The 14,700-nt window shown below is 41.2% G+C and overlaps 1 protein-coding gene across 11 annotated transcripts in view; it reads right to left on the reverse strand.

Annotated features, from left to right (window-relative positions):
* The window catches only part of TMEM79 (transmembrane protein 79), a 55,685-nt gene that overhangs the window by 21,181 nt on the left and 19,804 nt on the right, over positions 1-14,700 (reverse strand). For all 11 annotated transcript variants that reach the window (XR_008848656.1, XR_008848651.1, XR_008848654.1 and 8 more), the window contains 2 exons: positions 3,748-4,960; positions 1,247-1,460 (listed from right to left, as the gene is read on the reverse strand). Coding sequence is in view for 1 of the 11 variants with exons in the window: in XM_056545154.1 (XP_056401129.1) it covers positions 1,247-1,460; positions 3,748-4,804 (1,271 nt within the window). In the remaining 10 variants the exon portion in view is untranslated. The remainder of the gene's footprint in view (positions 1-1,246; positions 1,461-3,747; positions 4,961-14,700) is intronic.

A 14,700-nucleotide genomic window follows, 5' to 3' on the forward strand; every position in this document is an offset into this window, starting at 1 on the left:
ATACCATCTGCCCCTGGGCTACAACATCTGCCCCATACACCCTACTTCACACCCCGTGGCTCGCCACATACTGGTGCTTTAAATGTTTGTACCACATGATTATTACCCAGAGGGCTCCAGTGACCAGGTGACCCCCCAAGTGACCTATGGGCTCCTTGCACAGCCCCCTATATAACCAGGGGAGGGGCTGCAATCTCTCTCTTAGCACATTGCTACTTCTGCTGAGGTCCAGTGCAGTTGTCTCAGTGTCTGTGTCCAGAGTATTGGAGGCCTCAAGCCTTAAGTCCGGCAGCCACAAGTCGATCATCAGTAAGTGAAGTCATCTTGTCAGTCACCATCTCTGTCAAGTCCATCTGTAGTCACCGTGGCCGGCACTAAAGTCAGTCTAACTACTGCAAGTCCCAGAAAACCTGCGAGGTCCTTCTGTATCACTGGTCACCTCCCTGGGATATTTGGATGTACTGCAAAGACTATATCACCTGTCTTTCCTCAGTAAAGCTGCCGTTATCCTTAATCTGGCGTTGGTGTCTTCAGGATCAGCGGTATTACCTTTGGGTGGTTAAGGCTAAACCACGCCCTGGCGCCACAACAAGAAGGGGTTAATACCATATGCCCCTTGGACCATAACAATTGCCCTGCATCTACCCTGCACCTCACACCCAGACACCACCTAATAATGAATTATTATTATTAATTATTATTTACTGTATACTTTTAATAAACCAGCTACTATTCACATTTACGTGTAAGTCCTAATATCTGTGACCTTGAGTGACGATTTCGTTTCTATTTGTACCACTATCTTTTTGGTCACCTTGGGTATAGGCGACAGTCTGGCCAACTCCATCTTTAGCCTGATAAGAGCCTCTGCTACATTTCTCTCTTTTATTTATTTTAGGAAACTGCGTAATGCCATCCTTCCTCACTGTTTTACATATTGCCCGAGGAGTCTATGAAGATTTAGGTGTCGGTCCTTAGTCACAAAAAGGCCTGTAGTGTTTTCATTTACATTCCTAATTATTATCAGGAAGTAGGTGGAATGAATCATACAGGCAGCCTCACTAGATGGGGGTTGTCCAGGATTAGGAAAACATGGCTTTCTTCCAAAAACAGCGCAACACCCATTCACAGGCCTGGTATTGCATCTCAGCATCATACACTTCATTGGAGCCGAGCTACCATACCAGATACAAACCATCGACAGATGTGGTGCGGTTTATGTGGAATAGTTATAAGGGACACTTACTGAGACAAGGAGAAGAGACAAGTGAGAAGCGGGATGAACTTCAGCTGCCCCTGGGGCAGGTAAGTGGACAGCACCGAGAGGTTGAAGAAGAACAAGACGAAGAGGAAGGTGCTCTGCTTCACAAAGCGTCTGTGGATCGTCACCTCTCGCTCTCGCGGTTTGAATGGATCATAGGACGAGGCACAGAGACGCGAGATCCCGTGGACTAGAACACCTGAAGAGAGAACAGACAGAAAATTATTTATGGCTGTCAGGTGGGCAGCACACCTCAGGTAGATGATACCGCCATTCCACCACAAGATTAAAATATGCATCAGAAATAAAAATCGGCACAACGTTTCAGGCTAGGCCCTTCTTCAGGCTAGGAGAGGAGTTGGATCCCAATAGATCCCTCAATGGTGAACGCTGAGATAATATATTATATATATATATATATATATATATATATTTTATATACCAATACTTTAAGTCACTAATTTCTGAAAGCATCCACAGACCTACAGCCAGTGACGTGCACACAGACTCAAAAGGGGGCCTGAGCCCCTGCCCTTTTAATGCACCTGCCCTATAATGCCCTCACGGATTGGGACCTCAGTGGGGTGATGCAGGTCCTATTCAGCTGACAGGACTGCCGGAGGTCCCTTACCTCAGGAATTGTGTTGTGTTAACATTTATAAGGGTTTTACAAACTTTTTGTTTATTTAGAAGTGGCATTTTTTTTTTTTTTTTTACATGAGCATCTGCCCCTCAAAATGTCTGAGCAGGTCCCTGCCTACAGCATTGGTATACAGTACATACAGTGTATGATTCAAAAGAAAAACAAAAAAGGGGGACCCGGCTCTGCAGAGTGTGTCCCTATTCGCACACGTGCGCAATACCCGCAGCAGAGAGCGCACCCATATCTCAGTCACTGGTAGTGCTCAGCAACAAGGCAAATGGCAGTATGAAAGGATGAAACGGCACTCACCGGAACGAATCACAGTGCAAATAATGTACAAAGTAGGGATTAACACAGAGGGCAGGGGCGTTCGCCCCTGCCCTCTGTGTTACTCCCTGCTTTGTACACGATTTGCACCGTGATTGAAAATGAAAGATTTTTCATTGTTCTGGTGAGTACCGTTTCATCCTTTCATACAGTACATATGACCCTTAGGAAACCTTATGGGGACCCGACTCCTCTTCGATCCTGAAGAAGGGCCTCTCCTGAAACATTGTGCCAATTTCTTTTTGATGCATATAAGACATCGATTTATGGTCTTCAATCAGATATAGGCAATGCAACAATCGGCACGGGATAAATTTATGCTAAGCTCTCGTGGGAGGAGTGTTCAGGATAGAAAATTCAGGACATTTTTGTAAAACAAGTGTCAATGGGAGCTGAGCTGCACTCATCAGATACTGCCAGGACACTTCTGTTCCATTACCTATAAGCAGAGACCAGAGTGGCTCTTAGAGTACCGGTCACCAAATAAAACTTTTAATATAGTGTTCCTTGTGTAATGTAGCAGACAGACACTTTCCCCATTCATTTGCTTTTAAAATCATCAACATAAATATGTTTCAAATGTAATATAAAAAACGGCCACTAGGTGGCGATGTTTTGTGCTCTGCCACAATTAATACAGTGAGTTTGGTCTCCTCCCGGCCTGGCAGGAGTCTAAACTCAGGAAGTGCTTCTCTATACACTGAGCTTGATTGACAGCTGCACAGAAAATGAAAGCTCCACATATTCTCACAAAAAGCTGCACAGACAAACATGCACAGAGCCTGAGAGCTTCTATTAATCACAGCACTGAAAGCATGTGAAGCCTGCTGGGAGATTGCACTATGTGAGCAAGAAGAAAGGTATGATACAGTTTTTTAAAAGCTCTGAATTATTTTTTTTTTAAGGGCTGGAGGGGTTTTAGGGAATATAGCCTGAGTTAGTTTAGAACAGTCTATTTGGTGACAGGTACTTCTTAAAAGGGGTACTCCACCCCTAGACATCTTATCCCCTATCCAAAGGATAGGGGATAAGATGTCTGATCACAGGGGTCCTGCTGCTGGGGACCCCCGGGATCTCGGCTGTAGCACCCCTCTCTCATTACTGCACAGAGCAAACTCGCTCTGTGCGTAATGACGGGCAATACAGGGGCCGGAGCATCGGTCCGCCATGCCCCCTCCCATAGACTTTATTGAGGGGGCGGGTGTGATGTCAAGGGGGCGGAGCCGTGACCTCACGATGCTCCGGCCCTTGTATTGCCCGTCATTACGCACAGAGCGCGTTTGCTCTGTGCAGTAATGACAGAGGGGTGCTACAGCCGAGATCCCGAGGGTCCCCAGCAGAAGGACCCCCCCCCCCCGCAATAAGACATCTTATCCCCTATCCTTTGTATAGGGGATAAGATGTCTAGGGGCGGAGTACCCCTTTAATGGTTGTAAACGCACCCCAAGATACCAGCTGGTTTGTGAAAGCTGCTTAACAGGTCAACAGTATACAAAAAGGAGAAAACTTTTCTTACCCAGAACAATAGGGAATGAGGCGAAGGCTGAACACCGTAAAGTGTATACCAGTCTGGTTGGTACATCCGGAATGACAGGGGCATCGAAGGGCAACCATGCGTAGGCTGCGAAAAGGAGGGCCGGGAATATCACCATAGAGAGGACAAAGGATCCCACAATCTTCAGGCAGGCCAGATGACACTGGCAGCACCCTGGATATACAGGTTCTGTCTCAGTAGATCTCCGGGTGAGCCGTAATAAGGGCTCATTCTCAGGATCTCCTTTTTCAATGTCCACCTTTTCACACAGATCTATCTGGACGCTTTTCTTATGTTCCTCCAGAGGAGGGTGTTCAACAAAAAAAGCAGAGCTAATAACCACCTGGGAAACATTATCCTCCTCTCCGGTCTTCTCCGTAGGGTCTTCACCAGGATCATACAAGCCGGCATCGCTCAACCTCGTAATACACTCGGGTGGCCGGTGGTTATCAGGGTAGGGCAGTGTCACTTGGGCATCTTCATACTTTGTGCCCACAAAATCGTCTTCAGAGGAATTTGTGAGTCTTGAAGTCTCTGAGCCACTTCTGCTCCTCTCAGAGTTAGAGGGTGTACTGACAAAAGTTGGGACGGCCTCGTCTTTCTTTTGTTCACCCTCCAGGACTTGATCATTGCTGGTCTCACACAGATTCATGTAGTTCTCTACACATTCCTTGCATAGACAGGTTGGGTTGCTCTGTTTTCTACAACGTTTCGGTGATGAGGGTAGAGCCTGGTCAGGGTAGCTGGCAGGTGGATCTTTGTTTCCTTCAGGTTGTCCATCCTGTATGTTGTTCTTATGACTCTTGTCTTCTGGATATTTTTTGTCCTCATCTTCTGTAACTTCAGACTCTACAGTGTTTGTGGCTTCTGGTTCTTCTAACTCCTTTGAAGTGTTCAGGAAATCCAGTTCATAGAAGCCGACGCTTCTTTGCTTTTTCTTCTCTTCTGAAATCTTCTGCAAAGCAAGAAAGTCTACAGGATCAAGATCTTTTTCCTCGGAAGAGTCCGGTTTAAGGATCGCATTCTGGGTTTCGGCCATTTTTCGTTTAGTGTTTACTCCAGGTCTTAAAAGCCATTTACACCAAGTTTGTTGACTTCAATATACATCTGTAATATTTGAAACAGTCGGAGATAGCTTCCAACTCTTATAAGATCCCAACTCAAAATTAATTCTTCAGATCAATTCCTGGCTGAACTGGTAATAAAACAAAAGAAAAAAAAAATGATGTAGATAATGTAGATCCTAAAACTACTGACACTGGATGACAACAGATCATTATGTAACAACCCCAGTCAGGGTTTCAAGTTTTACTGTGAATGTACAAGATTATAACTACTATAATACTGCCCCCTATGTATAAAGAATATAACTACTATAATACTGCTACTATATACAAGAATATAACTACTCTAATACTGCCTCATATATACACACACAAGAATATACCTACTATAATACTGCTCCTATACACAAGAATATACCTACTATAATACTGCTCCTATACACAAGAATATACCTACTATAATACTGCTCCTATATATAAGAATATAACTGCTATAATACTGCTCCTATATATAAGAATATAACTACTATAATACTGCTCCTATATACAAGAATATAACTACTATAATACTGCTCCTATATACAAGAATATAACTACTATAATACTGCTCCTATATACAAGAATATAACTACTATAATACTGCTCCTATACACAAGAATATAACTACTATAATACTGCTCCTATACACAAGAATATAACTACTATAATACTGCTCCTATATACAAGAATATAACTACTATAATACTGATCCCTATATACAAGACTATAACTACTATAATACTGCTCCTATATACAAGACTATAACTACTATAATACTGCCTCCTATATACAAGACTATAACTACTATAATACTGCTCCTATATACAAGACTATAACTACTATAATACTGCTCCTATATACAAGACTATAACTACTATAATACTGCTCCTATATACAAGAATATAACTACTATAATACTGCTCCTATATACAAGACTATAACTACTATAATACTGCTCCTATATACAAGAATATAACTACCATAATACTGCCTCCTATATACAAGAATATAACTACTATAATACTGCTCCTATATACAAGAATATAACTACTATTATACTGCTCCTATATACAAGAATATAACTACTATAATACTGATCCCTATATACAAGACTATAACTACTATAATACTGCTCCTATATACAAGACTATAACTACTATAATACTGCCTCCTATATACAAGACTATAACTACTATAATACTGCTCCTATATACAAGACTATAACTACTATAATACTGCCTCCTATATACAAGACTATAACTACTATAATACTGCTCCTATATACAAGACTATAACTACTATAATACTGCTCCTATATACAAGACTATAACTACTATAATACTGCTCCTATATACAAGAATATAACTACTATAATACTGCTCCTATATACAAGACTATAACTACTATAATACTGCTCCTATATACAAGAATATAACTACCATAATACTGCCTCCTATATACAAGAATATAACTACTATAATACTGCTCCTATATACAAGAATATAACTACTATTATACTGCTCCTATATACAAGACTATAACTACTATAATACTGATCCCTATATACAAGACTATAACTACTATAATACTGCTCCTATATACAAGACTATAACTACTATAATACTGCCTCCTATATACAAGACTATAACTACTATAATACTGCTCCTATATACAAGACTATAACTACTATAATACTGCTCCTATATACAAGACTATAACTACTATAATACTGCTCCTATATACAAGAATATAACTACTATAATACTGCTCCTATATACAAGACTATAACTACTATAATACTGCTCCTATATACAAGAATATAACTACCATAATACTGCCTCCTATATACAAGAATATAACTACTATAATACTGCTCCTATATACAAGAATATAACTACTATTATACTGCTCCTATATACAAGAATATAACTACTATAATACTGCCCCATGAGGAGGGGGAATGATTGCTATTACACGTGTGTACTTTAGAGGAGGGTCTGGGGTCCTCGTGTGTTTCATGGACATAATTATTATGTGTCCAGATTTCAGGGCCTTACAGTGTTGGGTCAGAGTCTCCCGTGATAGGTTCATTGATCTATGGAGAATCCTAATAAGTTGGATCCGTATCAGTCGTTGTGCTGTATAATGTGTCACATCCTGAGGAGTCACATGGCTGATAAGGGATACTGTACATTTCCCATAATTCTCTGCTCACAACCACTGGATCCATAATGTATAATGGCTGGTGGAGGTGTCATGCCCAAGATTTGGAGCTTGCACTTTGATGTGACTTTTTTATTGCTTTTTTTAAATTAAATTTGGGAGTTGCAGTTAGTTACTAACTACAACTCCCAGCATGCTCTGATGCAGCCTGTGGCTCAGCAGCTGCCCCAAACTAAAACTACAACTCCCAGCACGTTGGACTATATAGTATAGGTTAGTGTTTCCCAACCAGGGGTGCCTCCAACTGTTGTAAAACTACAACTCCCAGAATGCCCGGACAGCCAACGGCTGTCCGGGCATGCTGGGATAGGTAGTTTTGCAGCAACTGGAGGCACCCCTGGTTGGTGAACACTGACCTATACATCTACTTACTGCAGGCAGATCTAATTTATACAGATTTTTTATTTGTTTATCTGATCTTATATTGGATTAAATGGGCGGAGATAGGGGAGTGGTTACTATCAATCGGGGGTGTGGCTAGACTGTCCTGATTAGACTACAGAAACCATATGGTCTGTGATATACATCCGTCTCCTTCTCCAGCGCTGGAAAATACACAAACGGCCCCCATTATGGACATAGGGGCAGATTTCTCAAAACCATCCAATAGTAAACTCTTTGTTGCCCATAGCAACCAATCACAGCTTACATTTTTTTTTAAATGCTCCGGTAAAATTAAAGCTGAGCTGTCAATGTTTGCTATGGGAAGCAAAGAGTTTACTAGTTTACTATCAGACAGTTTTGATAAGCGAGGCCAATTTCTTATTCCATGGACACTATATTATGGGGGGTTTCTGCCCCTTTAAGCTGTTGCTCTGCTGCTCATGACATCATAAAGGAGCTGTGATGTGACATCACTATAGAATGGCAGCAGCTGCTCGCTGGTGTCATTCACTTCTAGACATGGAAGAGAAACGAGCTGAATTAAGCAATCTAAAGAAAAGGAAGAGAGAGATGGAGATGGCTCCTGCCCCGGCTCCCGGCCCCGCCCCTGAGGAGCAAGAAAATGGGCAGGAGATTGTCAGACAACAGGCCAGGACATCTGAGCGGCCAATTAGTGTAAAGAGGAAAAAGACAGCGGCGGTATATAGAAGAGTTAGGAATGATGTTCATGGGTAAATATAATAGGAATCATTTCATTAGTTATTCATTGTGGCTCCTCCCTGATAAGACAGTTGGGCGTGTGCTAGATGTGACTCTGCCCTCATGTGTGGATCCCCCTCATCTTCCCTGTGTTCTCTCCTTACCAGACGCCATGCTGCTTACAAAGTCAGCACTTCCAGCCACAAATGGGCGGATTCCCATCACAACGAGGAACCGCAACGCCCAAAGAGGGTGCGGAAAATACGCTTACTACAGATGGTAATGGCGCTGCTGATGAGGAGGTTTGAGGCGCTTGAGAGGAGGAATCATCAATAAGAGGACGCCTTATGGAGACAACTGAGAGGCCGCGGATGTGGCGGATCCTCCAGCTTGGAGAAATGTACTAAAAGAATCCGAGGAGTCTGCAGAGAATCAGGGCATAGTCACCGGCCATAAAAAGTCACTGAACCCCAACTTGGGATGTCTCACATTTCATCTTTTTAGGTGAAAATGTAGAATATAAAAAAATAAATAAAAATACTGTGTTATATCATAATATTGTCTTAGTTATAATACATACAGTACAAACATTTAAAGGGGATAAAGAGCTGCAGACACAGATGGAGAGCTGTTTGGGTATAAAGTAAATCTGCACCTTTCCTGGAGCCGATGGTGGTTATCAGACTTCTGAAACTGACCTTTTAATGGCGTCAAGTGTCAAAGAGGCAGGACCAAGCTGCTCAAATGCCACAGTTTGGCACGCCTCTTTATTAGTCCTCACCTCCCAGTCCTGCAGGTCAGTCGAGGAGGGGGTCGGAGGTGAGGACAAGGTGTGCTGGGCTGTGGCACCTAAGCAGCTTGGTCCTATCTCTGTGGAAATGTCATCAGCTCCAGAGAAGGTTCGGCTTTTTATTTATACCCTTGCAGCTATCTAACTGTACCTACAGCTCTTGCCAGAAAATACAGCTGACACGTTCCCTTTAACCCCTTAAATGGGCAATGTCAGATACAAAAACTTTTAATATGTTGTAAAGCATGCAAAACCAAATAGGTTTTGCGATTGTTTTCATTAGAAAATTTTCAGTACTTAATACTGAAAAATCCAGTCAAACAACTGCCCCCCCCTCTGCCTGCTTGGACACATACTAGTCCTGCTGTGTCCATGCGTCATCATCTATGTCATGGACACACTTCCTTGATTGACAGCTGAGTGCAGGGCTCAGAGCTGGAGGAAAAATCCTCCCACTGTCATCTTGTGTCCCGCTACTGTCAATGAGGACATGCTGGGAGTTGTAGTTTTGCTAATGCGAAGTGAGATGTGAGCAGACAGCATACTGAGGGAGGGGGCGGAGACCTGCACAGTGAGGCCACGCCCCCTCCCTTTGAGAGGAATTCAGACTAGTGAGCTAAATTAAAAGTGTAATAAAAAAATAAATAAAGGAGCGAGACACATAATTTGATTTACATGGTCAGGATTAGGTACTGAGTGAAATTTTTTGGTTTTTGTTGGATCTGACGTGTACGCTTTAAAGACGGATAACGACCTTAACCGGATAACGACCATGGACGTATATACTCCAATGGCCGTTAACTGGGTATGTCTCGAGCCCACGTCATACCGGCCGGCCCCCAGTTGATTCCTGTAGCGGAAATCGCCGCAGCCGGCTATTAACCCTTTAGGATCGCCGCTGTCAAAGTTGACAGTGGAGTCTAATGGTGCCTGTATCCAGTCCCTGGTGGTCCAGTGGGGTGGATCGCCCCCCCACATGTTGATCTGTATGAGGAATCAAATGATTCCTCCTAAAAGTCCCCTAAGGGGACTAAAAGCGTAAAAAAAAAAAGTTTAAAAAAGTTTAAAAACACGCACATTAACCCCTTCCTTATTAAAAGTTTAAATCACCCCCCTTTTGCCAAATTCCATATAAAAAATATATAACCATAATAAAAATAAACATATATGGTATCGCCATGTGCGTAAATGCCCCAACTCTAAAAATATATTGTAAATTAAACTGTACAGTCAATGGCGTCCGCGCAAAAAAATTCCAAAGTCCAAAATGGCGTATTTTTGGTCACTTTTCATACCATAAAAAAAGGAATAAAAAGAGATCAAAACAAAAAGGCAACTGATTAAAACTTCAAATCGTGGCGCGAAAAACTAGCCCTCACAACACCCCGTACGTGGAAAAATAAAAAAGTTAAAGGGGTCAGAAGAGGACAATTTTAAATGTATTAATTTGCGTGCATGTAGTTATGTTTTTTTTCCAAAAGTACAACAAAATCAAACCTGTATCTGTATATTATATATATACACATACACACACACACACACACACACACACACACAAGAATATAACTACTATAATACTGCTCCTATATACAAGAATATAACTACTATAATACTGCTCCTATATACAAGAATATAACTACTATAATACTGCTCCTATATACAAGAATATAACTACTATAATACTGCTCCTATATACAAGAATATAACTACTATAATACTGCTCCTATAAACAAGAATATAACTACTATAATACTGCCTCCTATATACAAGAATATAACTACTATAATACTGCCTCCTATATACAAGAATATAACTACTATAATACTGCTCCTATATACAAGAATATAACTACTATAATACTGCTCCTATATACAAGAATATAACTACTATAATACTGCTCCTATAAACAAGAATATAACTACTATAATACAGCCTCCTATATACAAGAATATAACTACTATAATACTGCCTCCTATATACAAGAATATAACTACTATAATACTGCTCCTATCTACAAGAATATAACTACTATAATACTGCTCCTATCTACAAGAATATAACTACTATAATACTTCTATATACAAGAATATAACTACTATAATACTGCTCCTATATACAAGAATATAACTACTATAATACTGCTCCTATATACAAGAATATAACTACTATAATACTTCTATATACAAGAATATAACTACTATAATACTGCTCCTATATACAAGAATATAACTACTAGAATACTGCTCCTATATACAAGAATATAACTACTATAATACTGCTCCTATATACAAGAATATAACTACTATAATACTGCTCCTATATACAAGAATATAACTACTATAATACTGCTCCTATAAACAAGAATATAACTACTATAATACTGCCTCCTATATACAAGAATATAACTACTATAATACTGCCTCCTATATACAAGAATATAACTACTATAATACTGCTCCTATATACAAGAATATAACTACTATAATACTGCTCCTATATACAAGAATATAACTACTATAATACTGCTCCTATAAACAAGAATATAACTACTATAATACTGCCTCCTATATACAAGAATATAACTACTATAATACTGCCTCCTATATACAAGAATATAACTACTATAATACTGCTCCTATCTACAAGAATATAACTACTATAATACTGCTCCTATCTACAAGAATATAACTACTATAATACTTCTATATACAAGAATATAACTACTATAATACTGCTCCTATATACAAGAATATAACTACTATAATACTGCTCCTATATACAAGAATATAACTACTATAATACTTCTATATACAAGAATATAACTACTATAATACTGCTCCTATATACAAGAATATAACTACTAGAATACTGCCCCTATATACAATAATATAACTACTATAATACTGCCTCCTATATAAAAGAATATACCTACTATAATACTGCCTCCTATATACAAGAATATAACTACTATAATACTGCCCCCTATGTACAAGAATATAACTACTATAATACTGCTCCTATATACAAGAATATAACTACTATAATACTGCTCCTATATACAAGAATATAGTAGTATTATAGTGGTTGTTAAAGGGAACCTGTCAGCTGTATTTTCTGGCAACAGCTGCCCTCACCTCCGAGCCCCTCCTCGACTGACCTGTAGGACTGGGAGTTGAGGACTAATAAAGAAGCATGCCAAACTGTGGCATTTGATCTTTTTAGAGGAGGGTCTGGGGTCCTCGTGTGTTTCATGGGCACAATTATTATGTGTCCAGATTTCAGGGCCTTACAGCAGGGGCGAACAAATCACATGTGCAGCATGTTCAGCTGCACAGGGGCCCGCCACTACACATGGGCCCTCAGGCACTGGCCAAGGGCCCCCTTGAGAGAGAGTTGCAGCTGGTGAGGATCCAGGACAGTTGTCCCGATCCCCGCTCAGACAAGCGCTATTTTGTTTTACAATCCCTGCGCTGCTCCTGCTCCGGTATCATTAGGGAGACAGGCAGTAGCGCAGGGATGAAGGTATCTGATTCATGGCTCCGCCCCCAGCACAGGAAGAGGACGGAGGCGGAGAGCTGACCGGCCTCCCAGGAGCACAGCGGCTGTGAGGGTAAGTTATGTCCCCTGTCCTGCCTCTCTTCTCACTAGCAGTATAACCTGGGGCTGGGGGGTAGCAGCCCAATGGGGTCACTTTCCTTGCTCCAGTGTCCACAGGTCACCTACAGGTCACATTACAAGAACAATTTTTGGGAAAAATTGCGGCTAAAATGGCGCGGTTTTATCGCAAATTTTTCAAAGTCGTGGTAAAACTGCGCCATTTTTGCTGCGATTTAAAAAAAAAAATTGTTCTTGTGATGTGACCTGTAGGTGACCTGTGGACCCCGGAAGAGGGAAAGTGACCCCACTGGGGCCACAACATATGGACACACTGCTTGTTTAGTTATCATTAATCCATTAAGGCAGTGTTTCCCAACCAGGGAGCCTCCAGCTGTTGCAAAACTACAACTTCCGGACAGCTAAAGACTGTCCGGGCATGCTGGTAGTTGTAGTTTTGCAACAGCTGGAGGCACACTGGTTGGTAAACACTGAGATAGATAGACTGGGCATAGATCAGTGTTTTCCTACCATGGTGCCTCCAGCTGTTGCAAAACTACAGTCCAGGCATGCTGGCAGTTGTAGTTTTGCAACAGCTGGAGACACCCTGGTTGGAAAACACCATCTATCTACCTATCGATCTATCCATCCCACAGGGTGCCTCCAGCTGTTGCAAAACTACAACTCCCAGCATACCTCAACAGCCAAAGGCCCAGGAGTTGTAGTTTTTTAGTTTTGCAACATCTGGAGGCACCCTGGTTGGTAAAAAGATATCCAGGTCCTATCTATTATCTATCTATCCATCTAATATCTTTCTATCTTTCTATCATACATCTATCTATCTCATATCTATCTATCTATCTATCTATCTCATATTTACCTCCTCCCTGACCAATTGATGTATGGTGTGGGGGGGGGGGGCAGGCACGTTCTTTGGCAGGGGCCCTATGCTGTCTGTGTCCGCCCCTGCCTTACAGTGTTGGGTCAGAGTCTCCTGTGATAGGTTCATTGATCTATGGAGAATCCTAATAAGTCAGATCCATATCAGTCGTTGTGCTGTATAATGTGTCACATCCTGAGGAGTCACATGGCTGATAAGGGATACTGTACATTTCCCATAATTCTCTGCTCACAACCACTGGATCCATAATGTATAATTGCTGGTGGAGGTGTCATGCCCAAGATTTGGAGCTTGCACTTTGATGTGACTTTTTTATTGCTTTTTTTTTATTAAATTTGGGAGTTGCAGTTAGTTACTAACTACAACTCCCAGCATGTTGGACTATATAGTATAGGTTAGTGTTTCCCAACCAGGGGTGCCTCCAACTGTTGTAAAACTACAACTCCCAGCATGTTGGATTATATAGTAGTATATAGTATAGGTTAGTGTTTCCCAACCAGGGGTGCCTCCAACTGTTGTAAAACTACAACTCCCAGAATGCCCGGACAGGCAACGGCTGTCCGGGCATGCTGGGAGTTGTAGTTTTGCAGCAACTGGAGGCACCCCTGGTTGGTGAACACTGACCTATACGTCTACTTACTGCAGGCAGATCTAATTTATACAGATTTTTTATTTTTTTATTTGTTTATCTGATCTTATATTGGATTAAATGGGCGGAGATAGGGGAGTGGTTACTACAGATCGGGGGTGTGGCTAGACTGTCCTGATTAGACTACAGAAACCATATGGTCTGTGATATACATCAGTCTCCTTCTCCAGCGCTGGAAAATACACAAACGGCCCCATTATGGACATAGGGGCAGATTTCTCAAAACCGTCTAATAGTAAACTCTTTGTTGCCCATAGCAACCAATCACAGCTTACATTTTTTTTAAATGCTCCGGTAAAATTAAAGCTGAGCTGTCAATGTTTGCTATGGGAAGCAAAGAGTTTACTAGTTTACTATCAGACAGTTTTGATAAGCGAGGCCAATTTCTTATTCCATGGACACTATATTATGGGGGGTTTCTGCCCCTTTAAGCTGTTGCTCTGCTGCTCATGACATCATAAAGGAGCTGTGATGTGACATCACTATAGAATGGCAGCAGCTGCTCGCTGGTGTCATTCACTTCTAGACATGGAAGAGAAACGAGCTGAATTAAGCAATCTAAAGAAAAGGAAGAGAGAGATGGAGATGGCTC

Source organism: Hyla sarda, chromosome 11, assembly GCF_029499605.1.
Source record: "Hyla sarda isolate aHylSar1 chromosome 11, aHylSar1.hap1, whole genome shotgun sequence".
Lineage (NCBI taxonomy): Eukaryota > Metazoa > Chordata > Amphibia > Anura > Hylidae > Hyla > Hyla sarda.